The following is a 19,207-nucleotide window of genomic DNA, read 5'->3' as shown; positions in this document are numbered from 1 at the left end:
AAATCAAATCAGTAATACAACCTTTTTCGCCATTTATTCTTTTCATATAGATACCTATATTGCCCTGTCCCCAGCACGTTGGCCAAAAGTGCCCGGTCTCGTCCCCCGCCTTCTGTAGCCCAGATTCAGCTGCATCCGACTCTAGACAGCCCCCTTGCTATGAGGATGCAGTCAAGCAGGTAAACTAAATGATACACCAAACTCTGCTCCTGATCATGGCTGGCCAACGCTTTTTGTTTCATTGTTGGAACCTCCGAGGCGTCCTCTTTCTCTCTCTTTCTCACCTGCTTTGTTTATCCATCCATCACTTCATCCATCACACACTTTGCACCCTTGACCAAGTTTGACTGTTTCTTCAGAGCTGACTGTTGTGTGGTTGTGTTATGTAGAGTTGTGGTTGCCCCAAGTGCCTTGTAGAACAACACTGTCAGACAGCAATAACATCAATAGTATATCCATATTACAATCATAATCTTTGGACTGGGTCGAAATAATTGATAAAGCACAAATGTAACAAGTCTTAATAACATTTGTATTCTTTTTTTTAGCAACTGACCAGAAGTCAGCAGATGGATGAGCTTCTGGATGTGCTCATAGAGAGTGGAGGTGGGTGAACTGACTCAGAATCAGTCTCAAATGTGTGTGATGTATACAATGTGTAGTCTTACAAATTGGGTAGCGATATAGCTGTCAGTGCATGTTGTTGCTATGGTTACGAATGAATAATGGCTTAGTAACTGCAGCAATTCAGTCCCCCTTCATAAGGTACTAGTCAGTTTGCTTGCCTACGCACCATCCTTCGCCCATTAGTTAAGTAACTCCAGATTTCCCTCTTACATGGGTATTAAATCACACTCTGTGCTGTGACTCCCCCTCCCCCCATCCTCTTCTCTTCAAGAGATACCAGCTAACGCCAGAGAAGAGAGGGAGAGGTCCTCTGTAACCAAAGTTGTGCCTCACATTACAGTGTCCCCTGGAACCACCGACCTTGCCGACCCAAAGTTCCACCGAAGACACTACGAACACCTGTCCCCCTCCCAGCTCAATTATGACCACACAGTCAATCACATTGCAGACAGCCACCTGGAGACCCTGCTGGGAAGCCCCCTAGGCCGAGGGGGTGAGGTCGCCCTTCTCAAGATGGCCGCAGAGGAATCAGGGCAGGGAGAGGAGGGGGATATTGGACTAGAGGGCTACCCCGGTCCGAACCACCACCACCAGGACAAACTGCTCTCCAACAGGGGCCTGGTGGAAACCCCAACACCTCCATCTCCCATCCACTCCAAAGTGACGTCCGTGGCCGAGGTGCAGGGGTTGGTCGGCATGACGTTTAGCGAGTCGCCGTGGGAGACGATGGAATGGCTGGACCTGACGCCCCCGAGCTTGGCTACGGGATTCAGCTCTGTCCCTCCCACCGGGTCAAGCATCTTCAACACAGAGTTCCTTGATGTTACAGACATCAACCTGAATACAGCCATGGACCTTCATCTAGAGCACTGGTGAAACACCGGAGACTAGCTATGGACCAGCTAGCCACTATCTGGCTAGCAACCTACAAAAATAACAATATTTTATCAATTTTGAAGACACTCTTTTCTAGAGTGACATACAGGAGCAATTAGGTGCCTTGCTCTGATTTTTCACTGAGTCGGCTCAGGGATTCAAACCAGCAACCTTTTGGTTACTGGCCCTACGCTCTTAACCGGTGGGCTACATGCCAGCCCCCAACACAGCAGGATACAAGCTAGCTACCTAGAAAACACAACAAGAGACTATAGTGTCTAGCTACTAGCTAGCTACCTAGAAAACACAAGAGACTATAGTGTCTACTAGCTAGCTACCTAGAAAACACAACAATAAACTAGTGTCTACTAGCTAGCTACCTAGAAAACACAACAAGAGACTATAGTGTCTAGCTACTAGCTAGCTACCTAGAAAACACAGCAAGAGACTATAGTGTCCACTAGCTAGCTACCTAGAAAACGAAACAAGAGACTATAGTGTCTAGCTACTAGTTAGCTACCTAGAAAACACAACAATAGACTATCGTGTCTAGCTACCTAGAAAACACAACAAGAAACTATAGTGTCTACTAGCTAGCTACCTAGAAAACACAACAAGAGACTATAGCATCTAGCTACTAGCTAGCTACCTATAAAACACAACAGGAAACTATAGTGTCTACTAGCTAGCTACCTAGAAAACACAACAAGAGACTATAGCATCTAGCTACTAGCTAGCTACCTAGAAAACACAACAAGAAACTAGTGTCTACTAGCTAGCTACCTAGAAAACACAACAATAGACTATAGCGTCTAGCTACTAGCTAGCTACTTAGAAAACACAACAAGAGACTATAGTGTCTCCTAGCTAGCTACCTAGAAAACATAAGAGACTATAGCTACTAGCTAGCTAAGCTACCTAAACACAACAAGAGACTATAGTGTCTAGCTAGCTACCAAGAAAACAACAAGATACTATAGTGACTACTAGCTAGCTACCTAGAAATCACAACAATAGACTATAATGTCTAGCTACTAGCTAGCTACCTAGAAAACACAACAAGAAACTATAGTGTCTACTAGCTAGGTACCCAGAAAACACAACATAGACTATAATGTCTAGCTACTAGCTAGCTACCTAGAAAACACAACAATAAACTATAGTGTCTACTAGCTAGCTACCTATAAAACACAATAGACTAGTGTCTAGCTAGCTACCAAGAAAACAACAAGATACTATAGTGTCTAGCTAGCAAGTTACCTAGAAAACACAAGAGACTATAATGTCTACAAGCTAGTTACCTAGAAAACACAAGAGACTAACGTAAACTCACCCCATTCCGTACAAATGTGCGCAACCGCGACATTCAAACGAGGCTGCAAAGAAAACTAATGGGACTGTAGCGACTGTGTTGACTTCTGGGGTTTGAACTACGCTTGTATTCAAGCGTTGATCGACATGGTAATGGCTTTATAGTATTGGAGAAAAGTTGAAAAAACTGACCCTCCGTTACATCGTGACGTGTCATGCCGTAACGTACAGCACGCATAAAGCAACTATTTCTGTCTTACAATCGCTCTCCACCAGGTGTAGCACTTCTCTCATCGTTTAAAAACAAGAAATGGACAGTGACGGGGTATGGGGGGATACCTAATTTTTTGCGTCATCACTGCAAGCGATCATAACTCTCAAAGCCGCTGTTTACTTCTGAGGATCACTTTAGCACCGCCCTAAAATCCCGATTCAAATTCAACACAAACCTTCAAATAGGTATGTAATGACACATTCTATAAACTCTTTATAGTGTTTTATTTACATTTTAGAGGCGATAAGGTGATAAATTGGACAGATTGAGTGAAAAAAGCTGTTTTCCCACACGACATTTCTCCTTCTCATTACCACGCATTAGTTTAGCTTCCCCGCCTGCCATTTTTAAAAAGACCCGATGGAGCTCACAAACACAACAATAGACTATAGCGTCTAGCTACTAGCTAGCTACCTATAAAACACAACTATGCAGAAACGGGCAGCGTTTAGGTCATGTAAATGCTTCTGTTGGAAAGGGGAGAAATTGTGCTTTACAATGGTATTGACATTACAGTTGATCTGGAAGTATTACGTTTTTTGGGCGCTAAAATAAGGTAAATTGTATGGACCAAGGCGATGTACAAAAGTGAGTGAGATTACGTTAGTGTCTAGCTAAAGTTACTAGCTAGCTACCTAGAAAACACAACAAGATACTATAGTGTCTAGCTAGCAAGTTACCTAGAAAAAGACACTGAAGGAAACTAGTTAGCAACTATGACCCAGTTAGCAAAATAAAATAGCTAGAGACAAAATTCTGACTAGCGACAACACTGACCATCAACCAAAGACCAGCGGAATAAATCTCGCCAAATTTGCCCTGGATACCAAAACCGCTTCCAGGGAAATTTACAATGGGATTTTAAGTGCAACGATTTACCAAAGAACCACAAGCAGAGTCGCGGCCTGGCAAAGGGCTATACAACAACAGAATCACATTAAAGTTTGTTGTTCACGAACATTGAAACGTTTTTTGGGGGGTACACAATAAGCAGTCACCGGGTGCTGTTTGAAATTATCTTTGTCTTCTTGGACAATGATGCGCACAACTATAAAAGCAGTATGAATCTGGATAGATCCATCAACGATGTTCATTAAATGAATACTACGGCCCCAAAAATATTACAACGTTGCCTTAATAAATCTATAGAATATATGCAAGTAGTTTCGTACAGTTTGAAGTAATATGCCACCTAGACTTGAAGATATATACATATTTTGACAATCAATGTGTTATTTGTGAACAGTGAGTCTTTGTTTTTATTACTGGAAACCAAAAGGAGATTACAAACGGATTTGGATGACATCGAATGCCACATTTGTAAATATTATATTGTTAGTGACAGAGACAAGTTGAGGTCTGGATATTTGTCTGTGGTGTGGGAGAGAACACTTTAGAAATGATCACAGAATCAAATGTGTCATTTTAGTATGTAGTTTGATATTTTCTATGTAAATATTTAAAATCTCACATTTTGCACCTTGATTAGCGTAGATTATTGGCACACTTTGCTTAAACCTAGAATGTATTTGCAGTGAAAGAATTTGCCAAAGTTCCATGCAAGTGTTTGGTATGGGTTTTTTCTCACACATTACTAGTGGATTTATTTACAATATAATAATACGAAGACCAAATATGTACCTTTAGTGTGGAAATCCCCTTTGTCTCAGTTTCGATAAAAGTGTCTTCAGATGCAGAAATAAATGGATTGTAGGACGAGAGAGCAATATTTAACTCGGATTGTGCCTTAAACACTTCACAACAAGAACGCTCTTGGTATTTCAAATGGAGCACTCTGTCCATATCCCATCTCACCAAACAATGTAGCTGTTACTCTGGCCACACAAAGCATCCACAATTATTCAAGACAACATGAATGTGGAACGCTATGGTACTGCACAGTCCATGGTTCGCCACCTTTATCACACAGCTTTGATAAATCACATCACATTTTTAGTGCAAGGATCCATCATAGCCAGAAAGTCAGAAGTATTGCAAGAAAATCTGTCTGAATGTCATCCTATATTATACATTTTTTTAAATTTTTTATTATTATTTATTGTTTGGTATTTGACCTTTGGAAAATTCACCCATTTATATCCTAGAGACTCACTTCTTAGTTAGTTATTTATTTCTTTTCATTTATTTTTTATTTATACATTGATCATATTTATATTTGACATTCCTTTATGATAAAATTAGATTGATTAACATACTCATATACCGCCGTTTTGATCTTGCATTGTTCTTCCCAAAATATGTTTTCCATGGAGAACAATATGATATAAAAGTACTGCATATGCAGAGTAAATATCCATTCTTACCAATACTAACTGTGAATCTAGCACAGAATAATCAGTGTTCAATATGTTACTTAAAGTATGTGTAACCTTTTTATAAACTTGGTTCTGAAGCCACCGTTATGCTGCAGGGGTTTGGGGTAGGATCTGTAGAATGATTATGAATCAGGAATGAAAAATAGTTTACTGAGATGTAAATATACCATTACATGTATGATGTGGTCTATAGCTAAACAAATGGGACTGTTAGAATATGTAAACGTAACTATGGGTATAATTTTAAGCCCATGGCTGTGGGAACCGATTTTTCACTGACCTTTTTTTTGTTGAGCGCTAAAGGTCCCCAAGCTTCTGCTCATGTGCGGATCACGTTCTGCGCACGTGTTTCTTTACTTTACGCACACATTTGTGTGGTCTCTTTCCCTTCACATTCCTCACTGTCAATCGTGAATGATAATTATTTTAAGTTCTACCAGTGAAACGTCCACGCAGCATCTGTTTTGGCCACATGAGAGAAATATTAGGTGGGGTTTTTGTCTCACAGTAACGTTATAATATATCATTATATTCGGTTCTGTTATGTAGACTACTATCATTGTGATCTTGCAGACATTATAACTTTATTAAATGAGCACCATTCGCCAGAGTAGCCTGTTCTCTACTAGTAGAGAATGAGCAAATGCCAGAAGTGTCAAGACCTTTAATGCTCTGAAAAAAAGGTCAGTGGAAAGCCACTCCGTAATTTAACCCCCACAGTGCCAATGAGATTGTCTGAGATATTGTGATGACACCGAAATGCGGAAGAATGTTCAAAACACTAACTTTGTCTTGGATTAGCTATCAGTCAGATTTGGTTCAGTATCATTATTTGATTTATTTATTTTTTGACCAAAAATGTATCGCAAACAACTTTTTTTCTCTCTGTTACTTCTTAATTAAACTGTCGCATCCCTTGTTTATAGGATTTCACCCAAGATCAGTTGAGGTTTGTCACCACGCCATTAGGCATTTCCAACAGCCACACAGGTCATGTGCTCCATCCTGATCACCTAATGTTGAGGGATGACTTTCTTTTCTCTTTTTACATCAAAATTTCACATCTGACAAAAAGCTTCCCTATTGCTTGGCCACTGAACAGCTTTACCATGGTAACCAGTGTTTCCATAGCAGTGCATTACTGTAGAAAAGAAAGCAATAAACTTAAAACACATCATTGTTTCTGTGTTGTACCTTTGTCTACGACCCAGGTTCACAATACAGCGCTATGTATTTTCTCAGTGTGAACTTTATTTGTTGTTTTTTAACCTTGATCAATATACAATATAATACTCATTGCCCTTAACATTGTATGATCTATAATATGAAAATTCCAATAAATTGCAATTCACCATGTAACCTTAAGTGCGTGCAAAGTTTAGAACTATTCAGACAGAAACGCAAGGAATAGAGACGTCTGGATTCCGTACTCCACATAACAGGGAATCAGGTCAGGTCTATGCAGTACATTTCTATCTGAATGTTCTGTAAATTTCCTCTCTCCTGAATAAGCTGCATATGCACGCAACATTTCTGTACTAAACACTTGTGCCTGACCCCTGGCTTTTCCAAGGGGGCATTTCATGAAGCACAATTTAGCTTCATGAAATGTTAGCCAGCTACATTTCCTAAACATTCAACAACAATTGTGTCTTTTCTAGTTCTTAATATCACATATAGTAACCCGGGAGTTACATCCGAAAGTTTATTGAAGTTATCTGGCAAACACATTGACTGTGCTTAGTGAAACAACCCAGGTTCCAACATAGCGATGCTAAACCCCTGCAGTTTGGTTCACTAGCTAAGTAGTTCCATGACGGGGAGTGTTTCTTTTGCTTCGCTACGTTATTATACACTGAACATGGGTGACCTGACAAGAGTGACGCCGTGGATTTCTGAGCGTGAAAGAGTGACTTCCTCACCTCTCATTCATCTTTTTATTTTATTTAGCCGTTATTTAACTAGGCAAGTCAGTTCAGAACAAGTTCATATTTACAATGACGGCCTAACCCGGATGATGCTGGGCCAATTGTGCGCCGCCCTATGGGGTTCCCAATCACGGCCGGTTGTGTGACAGCCTGGGAATGAACCAGGGTCTGTAGTGACGCCTCTAGCACCGCAATGCAGTCCCTTAGGCCACTCGAGACCCAAATACACAACAATCTGCACTGATCAGACTACACAGGATAGGTGAAAGCCTATCAGTAACATCTATTCAATGTTCACCAGTCTAGGTCTTTCACATCAGTGGAAAAGGGGACAAGAAGAGGATTTCACTGGACACTATTGAGATGCGCCCTACATGTTGCCTAAGCAAACAGAACCTTCTATCAGTGCGAGCCTCGTATCATGGCGAGCGGCCCCAGCCACATGCCGATTTTTATCTATGATTCTGTGTGTGATCAGGAAGGCTGGGCAGCTGAACAGTGCTGTAGTATAACATGACTGTCGTGGCGGTCGGACACTCCTTTTACACAGACAGATGCAGCACTGGCCTGGTCAAGCAATGAGATGTATATCTGACATGTTCAACTTGTGACGTCTTGCAAAGTGACAGGTTTAATAGCTAGCCGACTGGCTAGAACTTCATCCACTTTTCAACGTGTGGCAGGTGGAGAACTGTGTACTCTACACTGCTTGAGGAGACACTGTCGAGTGCGTCCGTGGTAACAAGTCCTAACTGCTGAACAGAACCGGTGAATAATAGCAGACTGTTTTGAAATGTACACATACATATAGATTTACAATCCTACTGTACAGTTAGCAGAGAACAACATTTGGAGTCATACTGTAAAATTGCATATTAAGAAAATAAAGCCACGTTTACACCATCGATCTGTGTTTCAAGGGAACAATAACTTTTGCATCATCAGACCCCTTCCTTTACAAGGAGTTAAGGTGCCCACAGCATACTGAGAGATTCGAGTGTCTCGCTCAGACAAGTCTGTCTGCATTACATCTGTAAAAAAAAAAAAAAAATCTGACGACGTAGAGGTGAGCACACAAACGCATACATACAATACAGTCCACCATGTACAATCCAAATAGATGACTCTTTTCATAACGTCATGAGCGGCACTTTCCAACATGTTTGTTTATTTGGTAACATCGATTTTCAAGTATACACCGTATATGGACTCTAAACCGTTTTTTCCCAAGCACATAAAAAAGATGAACGTTGTGTATATATACGTTGAGCCAATTGAACGTCTTCAAGTTTAGCTGTCTGAAGACGGGAGGATAATCTAGATGTTTTTATGGACATTGAACAGGGTGGTGACAAGTATGTGTGTATTATCGTATTGCACAGGGCGATTGGTTTGGAATATGGAATTGTCCTCATGTTCTCTGGAACATGGAAACAAACACCTTGTTACTATAGTAACTGAGGACACAGGATGTCATGCGGTGTACCGACCCCCCCCGTTGCGTGTGTCGCCGTGCAAAGTGTCCCCCCGTCCCCGTCAGTCCACATACATAGGGGAGGAGGCAGGGATCTGGTCCAGGATGCGACACACGTAGCTGGCCACGTCCACAAACCTCTCCTCGTACATCAGGATGAGCGGGTGTTTCTGGAGGAGACAAACATTACCTCAGCCACGTAGAAACTAGGTCAAGCTTTGCTGTTGCCCGCATAGCAATCAATACACAGTGAAATCCACAAACAACATCAAGTGCCAACATAGAAAGACACAAACTTACCAGGAGCTCCTTGTACTTGGGCCGCTTGGACTCATCCTTTGTGAGGCTGTAGAACAAGAGAAGAAGCAATTGGCAAGACATCAGAAAGAGCAATGTTGCCTTTTCACCATTCTACCAGGAGAGGGAGGCAAAAACCAATGGTGAATCCTCTAGGGTGAGAGTCTAATAGCATGTCCACTGGAGGGAGTGGTAGACTGCTTTCACCAGCGGTGATGCTCACCATAAATTGACAAAGTTGATGAACTTGGGGGAGAACTGTCTGTCCTCAGAGTTGCAGAGCTGGGGCGGCTCGCCCTTCACCACCTGGGTCAGCTGATCAAACACGCTATTCCACTTGGGATACGGGAATCTGCCGGTGGCCAACTCATACTGAAGACACACAGAAATGCAATTACTCATTGACTACCACCAACAAGGGTTTAGAAATTGTTTGATTGTGTATTTCTTTGTGTACAAATTGTTATCAATAACAGTGCAGCTAGGTTATAACATAGTAAACATGTTTTTCCCCATTGGAGGCCATCAAATCAATGTATGAATTAACTGAATTAAATAAGTACCAGGGTGATCCCCAAACTCCACACGTCAGATCGGACGTCGTAGCCTTGTCTGGATGCACTGGGGTCTATCCTCTCCGGCTGGGCAACAGGAAAAGAACAAACACAACTTTTCCACGATATACCGGACAAATCAGGAACCGAATCCTAGCTTGACATTTTAGTGAGATTTTCCCCCCAAAATGTACAGACTTACTGCCATGTAGGGTCTGCAGCCTGCGTCTCTGGTCTTGGCTATAGAGTCCACCAGCTGACCACTGATGCCAAAGTCACACAGCTTGATGTTGCCATTACGGTCCATGAGAATGTTGGAAGGTTTGATGTCTGTAAGATCACAAACATACTGACGTTTTGGAATTTGTATAAATATGTCCAAACTCTACAAGATGTATCTGACAACTTACCTCTGTGAATTATTTTCAAGTTTTCTTTTAAGTGGTTCAGCGCTTTAACGGTCTGTAAAGAAACACATTTCATTACAATCTGTGACCAACAACTGCATTCATATAAATATGTTATAAACAGATTATAGTCACAGAAAATAAAATAACCACTCACTGCTAATGTAATTTTGCCTAATATTTCCTCTGGAATGACGTCATCTAACGAACAATATACATATTTGTAGAATTTGTCGAACGAGGTAGACATTAGTTCCATACATATCCAACAGTCGCCCTAAAGAGAAAAAAATGTCATTATTGAGCACAAGTGTGCCACATTGTAACAAAACAACATGTCCAGCCACCACTCAGTACAGACCAAACATTACTACTGCCCCACAACTGAACCTGTCTAATTAGTTATTCTCACCTTTCTGACGAGAACTCTGTATAACTGGACGATATATACAGAACTAACATGCACTGTATACATAAAAGTATGTGGACATCCCTTAAAATTAGTGGATTAGGCCATTTCAGCCACACCCGTTGCTGACAGATGTATAAAATCAAACATAACAGCCATGCAAACTCCATAGACAAACATTGGCAGTTGAATGGCCTTACTGAAGAGCTCAGTGACTTTCAATGTGGCACCGTCATAGGATGCCACTTTTCCAACAAGTCAGTTTGTCAAATTTCTGCCCTACTAGAGCTGCTCTGGTCAACTGTAAGTGCTGTTATTGTGAAGTAGAAACATGTAGGAGCAACAATGGCTCAGCCGCAAAGTGGTAGGCCCATACAAGCTCACAGAATGGGGCCGCGAGTGCTAAGGCACGTAAAAACCGTCTGTCCTCGGTTGCAACACTCACTACCGAGTTCCAAACTGCCTCTGGAAGCAACGTCAGCACAATAACTATTCGTCGGGAGCTTCATGAAATGGGATTCCATGGCCGAGCAGCCACACACAGGTCTAAGATCACAATGCCAAGCGTGATGAATCAAGCTTCACCATTTGGCAGCCCAACGGACGAATCTGGTTTGGCAGATGCCAGGAGAATCTTACCTGCCAAATGCATAGTGCCCTGTAAAATTTGGTGGAGGAGGAATAATGGTCTGGGGCTGTTTATGGTTCGGGCTAGGCCCCTTAGTTCCAGTGAAGGGAAATCTTAACGCTACAGCATACAATGACATTCTATGCGATTCTGTGCTTCCAACTTTGTGGCAACAGTTTGAGGAAGGCCCTTTCCTGTTTCAGCATGACAATGCACCCATGCACAAAAAGAGGTCCATACAGAAATGGTTTGTCGAGATTGGTGTGTAAAAATTTGACTGGCCTAAACAGAGCGCTGACCTCACGAATGCTCTTGTGGCTGAATAGAAGCAAGTCCCCACAGCAATGTTCTAACATCTAGGTTAAAGCCTCCCAGAAGAGTGGAGGATGTTATAGCAGCAAAGGGGGGACCTTCTCCATATTAATGCCCAAGATTTTGGATATCGATGCTCGACGAGCAGGTGTCCACATACTTTTGGTCGATTAGTGTATAACCGTAACATGCAACAATTAACGATTTTACTGAGTTACAGTTCATATAAGGAAATCAGTCAGTCAAAATGTTTTATTTTTACCTTTATTTAACTAGGCAAGTCAGTTAAGAACAAATTCTTATTTTCAATGACGGCCTAGGAACGGTGGGTTAACTGCCTTGTTCAGGGGCAGAACGACAGATTTTTACCTTGTCACCTCTGGGATTCGATCTTCCAACCTTTCAGTTACTAGTCCAACGCTCTAACCACTAGGCTACCTGCCGCCCGCAAATAAAATTATTAGGCCCTAATCTATGGCTTTCACATGACTGGGCAGGGGTGGAGCCATGGGTGGGCAAAGGCCCACCCACTGGGAAGCCAGGCCCAGCCAATCGGAATTAGTTTTTCCCCACAAAAGAGCTTTATCATAGACAGAAATACTCCTCGGTTTCATCAGATGTCCTGGTGGCTGGTCCCAGACGAGCCCGCAGGTGAAGAAACCAGATGTGGAGGTCCTGGGTTGCCGTGGTTACACGTGGTCTGCGGTTGTGACGCCAGTTGGACGTACTACCAAATTCTTGATTAATTACTTGATGCGGCTGATGGTAGAGAAATTAACATTAAATTCTCTGCCAAAAGCTCTGGTGGACATTCCTGCAGTCAGCATGCCAATTGCACGCTCCTTCAAAACTTGAGACATCTGTGGCACTGTGTGACAAAATTGCACATTTTACAGTGGCCTTTTGTTGTCCCCAGCACAAAGTGCACCTGTGCAATGATCATGCAGTTTAATCAGCTTCTTCACATGCCACACCTGTCAGGTGGATGGATTATCTTGACAAAGGACAAAGGCTCACTAACAAGGATGTAAACAAATTTATGCACAAAATCTGAGAGAAATAAGATTTTGTGCATATGGAAAATTTCTGTGAACTTTTATTTCAGCGCATGAAACATGGGACCAAGACTTTACATGTTGCGTTAATATTTTTGTTCAGTATAGAAACAGTCACTACTCCTAATATATAATATACAGTCATGTAGGTATTAAAACATGTACTGTAGATATTATATTAACCGATGACACAGTCTCGCTTACACTCCACACTGCCCTCTCTCACCTGGATAAGAGGAACACCTGTGAATGTTGTTCATTGACTCAAGCTCAGCGTTCAACACCATAGTGCCCTCCAAGCTTGGGACTTAACACCTCCCTCTGCAACTGGATCCTGGACTTCCTGATGGGCCGCCCCTAGGTGGTAAGGGTAGGTAACAACACATCTGCCACGCTGATCATCAACACAGGGGCCCCTCAGGGGTGCGTGCTCAGTCCCCTCCTGTACTCCCTGTTCACACATGACTGCATGGCCAGGCACGACTCCAACACCATCATTAAGTTTGCTGACGACACGACAGCGGGAGGCCTGATCACCGACGACGATGAGACTACCTACAGGGAGGAGGTCAGAGATCTGGCAGTGTGGTGCCAGGACAACAACCTTTCCCTCAACGTCAGCAAGACAAAGGAGCTGAACGTGGACTAAAGGAAACTGAGGGCAGAGCACGCCCCCATTCACATTGATGGGGCTGTAGTGGAGCAGGTCGAGAGCTTCAAGTTAATCGGTCTCCACATCACTAAGGAATTAACATGGTCCACACACACCAACACAGTCGTGAAGAAGACACAATAATGCCTCAGGAAGCAAGATCTGTAGGCATGAGCCTACAGATCTTCAAAAAGTTCTACAGCTGCACCATTGAGAGCATCTTGACTGTCTGCATCACCACTTGGTACGGCAACTGTTCGGTATCCGACCACAAGCTGCTACAGAGGGTTGTGCGTACGAGCTCCTTGCCATCAAGGAGCTCTGTTCCAGACGTGTCAGAGGAAGGCCCTAAAAATTGTCAAAGACTCCAGCCACCCAAGTCATACTGTTCTCTCTGCTACCGCACAGCAAGCGGTACCAATGCACCAAGTCTGGAACCAATAGGACCAGGAACAGCTTCAAATAGCTACACGGACTATCTGCATTGAACCCCCTTTGCACTAACTCTTTAGACTCATCACATACGCTGCTGCTATTGTTTACTCTATCCTGCCTAGTCACTTTATCCATACCTATATGTACTTATCTACTTCAATTACCTCGTACCCCTGCCCATCGACTCGGTACTGATAACCCATGTATATAGCCATGTTATTGTTACTCATTGTGTATTTATTCCTTGTCTTATTGACAAGGGAAAGGGCCCATCAGTAAGCATTACTGTTAGTCCACACCTGTTGTTTACAAATCATGTGACAAATAAAATGTGATTTGACAGTCTCACCTCTCTGAAGAGAGCTCCGTAGAACTGAACGATGTAGAGACAGTCACTACTCCTCATCACCACGTCTAGATCCATCAGCAGCTGCTTCTGTTCCTTCTCATCCACCGTGGAGCGGATCCTCTGGGGGGGGGGGGACACAGAGACGACAACAACAACAGGTGTTCAGCAGAAATAGAGGAAACTATTAACAGCTCAGATCAGTTTATAGCGCGTCCTAGTCGTCACCTGATGAAGACATTAAAACACTATTGTATGACTAGGTCTACCATCCACCAAGAACCAAGACAATATTTTACCAGGTCTCATACTTGTTATGCGCCATCCTTGAGATGCGCTCATTTGTCTCCCCATTGTCGTGATATCCAATTGTGATCCACTACAATCTTGCCTCATCGCTGCAACTCCCCAACAGGATTGGGAGAGGCGAAAGTCGAGTCATGCGTCCTCGAAAAATGACCCGCCCAACCGCGCTCCTTAACACCCGCCCTCTTAACCCAGATCAATCTGATTGACGAGGTGCGTAGACTACAGTATATCAACGTTAGTATTCAACTTGGAATGTCTCAGTCAGTGAGGATGAGAGCAACTGGTGTGGTCACCTTGACGGCCATGATCTGTCCGCTGGGTTTGTGCTGCATCTGGTTGACGGAGCCATAGGCCCCACGGCCGATCTCCCCCAGGTCCCTCAGGTCCTCGGCCGTGAAGTCACAGGCATTCTCCGTAGAAATCTTCAGCTTCCCCGACGACTCGATACTGTGTGTCCTCATACGCTCTCTGTAGGGGAGGAAGAGGATGGAGAAGAGAGGAGAAAGAGAGGTAAAGAGATGTGAGGAAGGATGAAGACAGGGTGAGAGAGAGAGGAGGTGGAAAAGAGGAATAGAGAGGAAAAAGAGGAAACAGAGAGAGAATGAAGAAGAGAGTGTTTTGGGGCAGAAGGGAGCATCATACATACACAAGGAAGTGATTTCTAACCCACCTCGTTCCTTTACAATCATAACGTCTTGGTTTCTTCCTCAATAGCAGAGCAGACCACACTGAAGAAGAGACTGAAGATGCGGTCTAATCCTGCACAGCCATTTTACTGTATTCTCAGAGTCTTAAACACTATTCCTTCACACAGACAGTACCCTACAGACCGTGTGAAGATGTTTCTCTACAACAATAAAACCAAACAGAAATACATAACCTGTTAGAAAGCTAAGGACTATCAGGTCTCTAAGTGTGCATTTCTGATCCACTCTCCACAGCACTTACATGTGTGGGTTCTGGAAGGAGGGGGCAGTTGAAGGTGTGGGGTTGAGGGGCAACCTGGTAGCTGGCTTCACTGAAGGGTTGGCGAAGTTCAGCTTCAGGGCTTTACGTTTACCTGGCAGAGAGACACAGGAGGAAACAGTTTGTACACAACATATGCTGGTTAGGGAACAAGGGAGACCAGGTAACGCTACATTGGTGAATGGGACATATAGTTATGATTCTATGGCGATGGAACCGAATAGGATGTATGACCATGGAATAAGTATTTTTCACAATATGAAACAGTTTTCAGGACTGTATCATAAAGTGAGACCAATAACCATGTTTCTATCAACAGTTTTCACACGAGTAAACTCAAAAGTATTCTTTTAAATCATGAGAGATGGGATGGAAACAGGAAGTTTCGGTATAATTTTATAAATGCCAACAGATCATTTGTTCGTTTGACACGTTGGGATCATTTTGTGTCGGTAAAATTTGTTATGCAAGAAACGGTGGTGGAAACGCCTTAATGCACAAACATTGATGTAAAGACCATCATATCAAAGTAAACTTGGAATCACGCGATGATATGATGTGGTCCTCCCACTACGACTCAGGAAACAACGCAGTTTATTAGGCTACAGGTGAAATAACTTATGAACTGCACAGGGTGATGAAAGTGCACGGTGATCTTCATGTTCCAATAAATATCGAGGGTTTGATTCTGGTGACGTTATTATCGAGACTTGAGTTCCTTTTGACAGTCTTAACCATAATAATCTCAGTGTGTAGACTAGCCTATACACACGTGCCAAGACCATTTGCTATTTAACGCAACAGTTTGTGACAAAACTATTGGTAGAATTGAAAAAGTGTTGGAAACATTTATTCAGTACATGAAAACTTAAGTGAAAAATCACATGTGTGTGAATTGTCATCACGCACTGATTTTTATCGGCAACAAGTTAGGTGGACTAGTGCCACTAGTCACCACTAGTGGCAAAATTTACATTTTCTTTATGTGGATTTTAGAATTTTCACATGAAAATCTCTCACTAACTGGATGGAAACCTAGCTATTGAGAACCATTTCAATAAAAACTAGTAAGCCACAAACTCCACTAAGTCATGTAACCAGAAGTCTCAGAGTTGAGTTTCAGTACATTAAAGTAGCAGTGATGTTTCAGGAGACTGGAAATAATTATTATAGCTACAGATCATTCGGAAAGTATTCAGACCCATTGACTTTTTCCACATTTTGTTAGTTTACAGCCTTATTCTAAAATTGATTTTTTAAAATATTTTCCTCATCCATCAACAAACAATACCATAATGACAAAGCAAAAACAGTTTAGACATTTTTGCAAATGTATTAAAAAGTTTATATAAAAAAATCACATTTACATAAGTATTCAGACCCTTTACTCTGTACTTTGTTGAAGCACCTTTGGCAGCGATTACAGCCGAGTCTTCTTGGGTATGACGCTACAAGCTTGGCACATCTGTATTTGGGGAGTTTCTCCCATTCGTCTCTGCAGATCCTCTCAAGCTCTGTCAGGTTGGATGGGGAGCGTCGCTGCACAGCTATTTTCAGGTCTCTCCAGAGGTGTAAGACGGCATCTCAATAGTCTAGAGTGGCTTCCACTCCTTGTCTCCTCTCCTCCCTCACCTACCTTGTCTACTCTCCTTCACGGCTCTGACAACACATACTAGGTAAAAGAGATACGGTCGATACCAACCAAGTCTTTGCTTTTACCTGTCCAGTCATTGCAGATGGAGGAAAGGAGACAGGGAGAGGAAGCCACTTCAGAATATTGAGATGCACCCACAGAGAGAGAGGGTTGGTGTGCTATGAGAGTGTGTTAGTGGGTATCATTTATGAAATGTCCCAACAGGAATCTGTTCCAAAAACGTTGTAAATAACAAGGTTGTATAGCGGCAGAATAAAATACCGGGCAGGGAGTGGGCTAATTCATAAAGTTTTTAACTCACCACGTTTATTCCGTAAAATGTCTGTCCTCACTCTGGTAGCCTATGGACAAACATTAAGAATAAGCTACGTGGTGAGTTGGTGGCTATTCGGCAGCTAGTTAGCTAGGTGAATTGATCAGGCAACTTTGTATGTGTTGTTTATTGGCAACCTTGTACTTTACAAAGTTTTTGGAACAGATTCCTGTTGGAACGTTCCACAAACTATACCCACCCTATCTGAAACTCTAAAGTAGGGAGAGAGAGAGAGAGAGAGATCTTCCTGTTGTCTGGTCATTATATAACCTGGATGGAAGTATATATTCCACTATGATCAACAGAATATCACATCAACCTAGTAATATTCTACTGAAATCCTATAAATAAAAATAAATAGTACCTGTTTCGTTTTGACACCTCCAGCACGTGTTGCTTTCTGAAATGTTTAAAAATAAAAGAGTTGAAACTGGAATTTTCCCGACAGACACACACGAAGTACATAGTAGATAGCACCAACACTGATCACAGATTGCGACATAATACATTGTCACTCAAAATATAGCACTGACAGTTAACATCTCAATGCCAATTATGTCTCATTGTTTAAAAAAGGTAAAATATATATTAGAAAACAAAGTAATTGAAACGTTATTATCTACATATAGTGTAATTAATTTAGTAACAATACAGTAATAAATACGTAGGTTTTGTGAAAGGGGAAACATAAATTTCTCAATCTGGTACTAGGCCTTGGGTTTCGTTGTGCATGTAGCAGCTAACATCGGTTGATGTAAACTCAATTGCAGTGGAACGTCCGTAACTACAATGCAACAATTTTCAGTTGGTGCGTTTACATATCAGCGGTTGTAACATTGTTACAGTACACCTAGCAGAAAATCACAACGTTGCAACAAATGGCCGACGCGCTACATTTAGCAGAATATATAGTTAGCTACACTGTATCTCTGCTATGTAGCTTAGCCTCGGGGCAATGGTAGTTAGGCTAGCCAAGTCATGTTTTTCAACAGTTAACGTTTAATAGCTCTGATCAACTTGAAAATAGACATTTAGGGCATCTGGTCTAACCTTGCATGCTGCTGACGGTGGTCATGTGTTGTGTTTGCGGGTGATGGTGGTGCGAGGTGGATCCTGCAATGTTGCTGTTTCCGCTGGAGGTTGTTGAGTTGCTGTTGGAACTGGGAGTCGCCATTGTTGTGTTCGATTCCAGCAGCGCTGAGGCTGCAATGCAGGCAGAGCAAACTTCGCACTCTCTCTCTCTCCACACGGGACACTGCGCCAGCGAACGCAACACAGCATAGACGACGGCCACGTCTATGGATGGGCTATGGACGTCCCGGGCCCAGTCACGGAAGTCTGTGCGTAACAAGTTACGCCAGAAAGTGAAGGGGTTTCCATTGGGCTGGTATGGGACGCCAAGCTTCAACTTTGGGCACTGCACGTACTGTTGAGTCTACTGGAGCAACCATTTTTGAGGATTCTTTATTGAATGGGGGTAATGGAGACGTAAGGTTGGCCCAGCAGTAGAGGGGTTGTAAGTAGGCCAATGCGTGAGCAGAGGCGGACTTACCATCTGGAATTTCGGGGCAAATGTCAGATGGGCTGGCCCATTTGTAGCACCTAGGGCCTGTCTAACTAGGTTTTGTTGTGGTTGCAAAATCTAATCAAATCTATTGGTCACATACACGTGTTTAGCAGATGTTATTGGTCACATACACGTGTTTAGCAGATGTTATTGGTCACATACACATGGTTAGCAGATGTTATTGGTCTCATACACGTGTTTAGCAGATGTTATTGGTCACATACACATGTTTAGCAGATGTTATTGGTCACATACACATGGTTAGCAGATGTTATTGGTCACATACACGTGGTTAGCAGATGTTATTGGTCACATACACATGTTTAGCAGATGTTATTGGTCACATACACGTGTTTAGCAGATGTTATTGGTCACGTACACATGTTTAGCAGATGTTATTGGTCACATACACATGGTTAGCAGATGTTATTGGTCACATACACGTGTTTAGCAGATGTTATTGGTCACATACACGTG

General features: G+C 42.5%; 2 protein-coding genes across 2 annotated transcripts in view; one reads left to right on the top strand and one right to left on the bottom strand.

Moving 5' to 3' along the window:
- LOC139569685 (myocardin-like) overlaps nucleotides 1-6,598 on the top strand; it is an 80,141-nt gene extending 73,543 nt beyond the window's left edge. The window contains exons 13-15 of the mRNA XM_071391094.1: nucleotides 51-179; nucleotides 549-606; nucleotides 899-6,598. Of these exons, the coding sequence (XP_071247195.1) occupies nucleotides 51-179; nucleotides 549-606; nucleotides 899-1,503 (792 nt within the window). The 3' untranslated portion in view covers nucleotides 1,504-6,598. The remainder of the gene's footprint in view (nucleotides 1-50; nucleotides 180-548; nucleotides 607-898) is intronic.
- Nucleotides 6,599-8,493: 1,895 nt separating this feature from the next.
- Nucleotides 8,494-18,463, bottom strand: LOC139569992 (dual specificity mitogen-activated protein kinase kinase 4-like). Its single transcript, XM_071391408.1, has 12 exons — nucleotides 18,214-18,463; nucleotides 17,528-17,563; nucleotides 15,179-15,290; nucleotides 14,524-14,698; nucleotides 13,925-14,044; nucleotides 10,242-10,361; nucleotides 10,088-10,139; nucleotides 9,880-10,007; nucleotides 9,687-9,764; nucleotides 9,347-9,495; nucleotides 9,127-9,172; nucleotides 8,494-8,996 (listed from the first exon to the last, which is right to left on the bottom strand). Exons 1-12 carry the CDS (start codon nucleotides 18,335-18,337, stop codon nucleotides 8,889-8,891), a joined length of 1,248 nt encoding a protein of 415 aa, XP_071247509.1. The 5' UTR covers nucleotides 18,338-18,463; the 3' UTR covers nucleotides 8,494-8,888.
- Nucleotides 18,464-19,207: the final 744 nt, after the last annotated feature.

The sequence above is a fragment of the Salvelinus alpinus genome, chromosome 3, assembly GCF_045679555.1.
Source record: "Salvelinus alpinus chromosome 3, SLU_Salpinus.1, whole genome shotgun sequence".
Lineage (NCBI taxonomy): Eukaryota > Metazoa > Chordata > Actinopteri > Salmoniformes > Salmonidae > Salvelinus > Salvelinus alpinus.
Note: the sequence above shows the minus strand (reverse complement) of the source record. Positions and strands in the feature narration are given on the sequence as shown.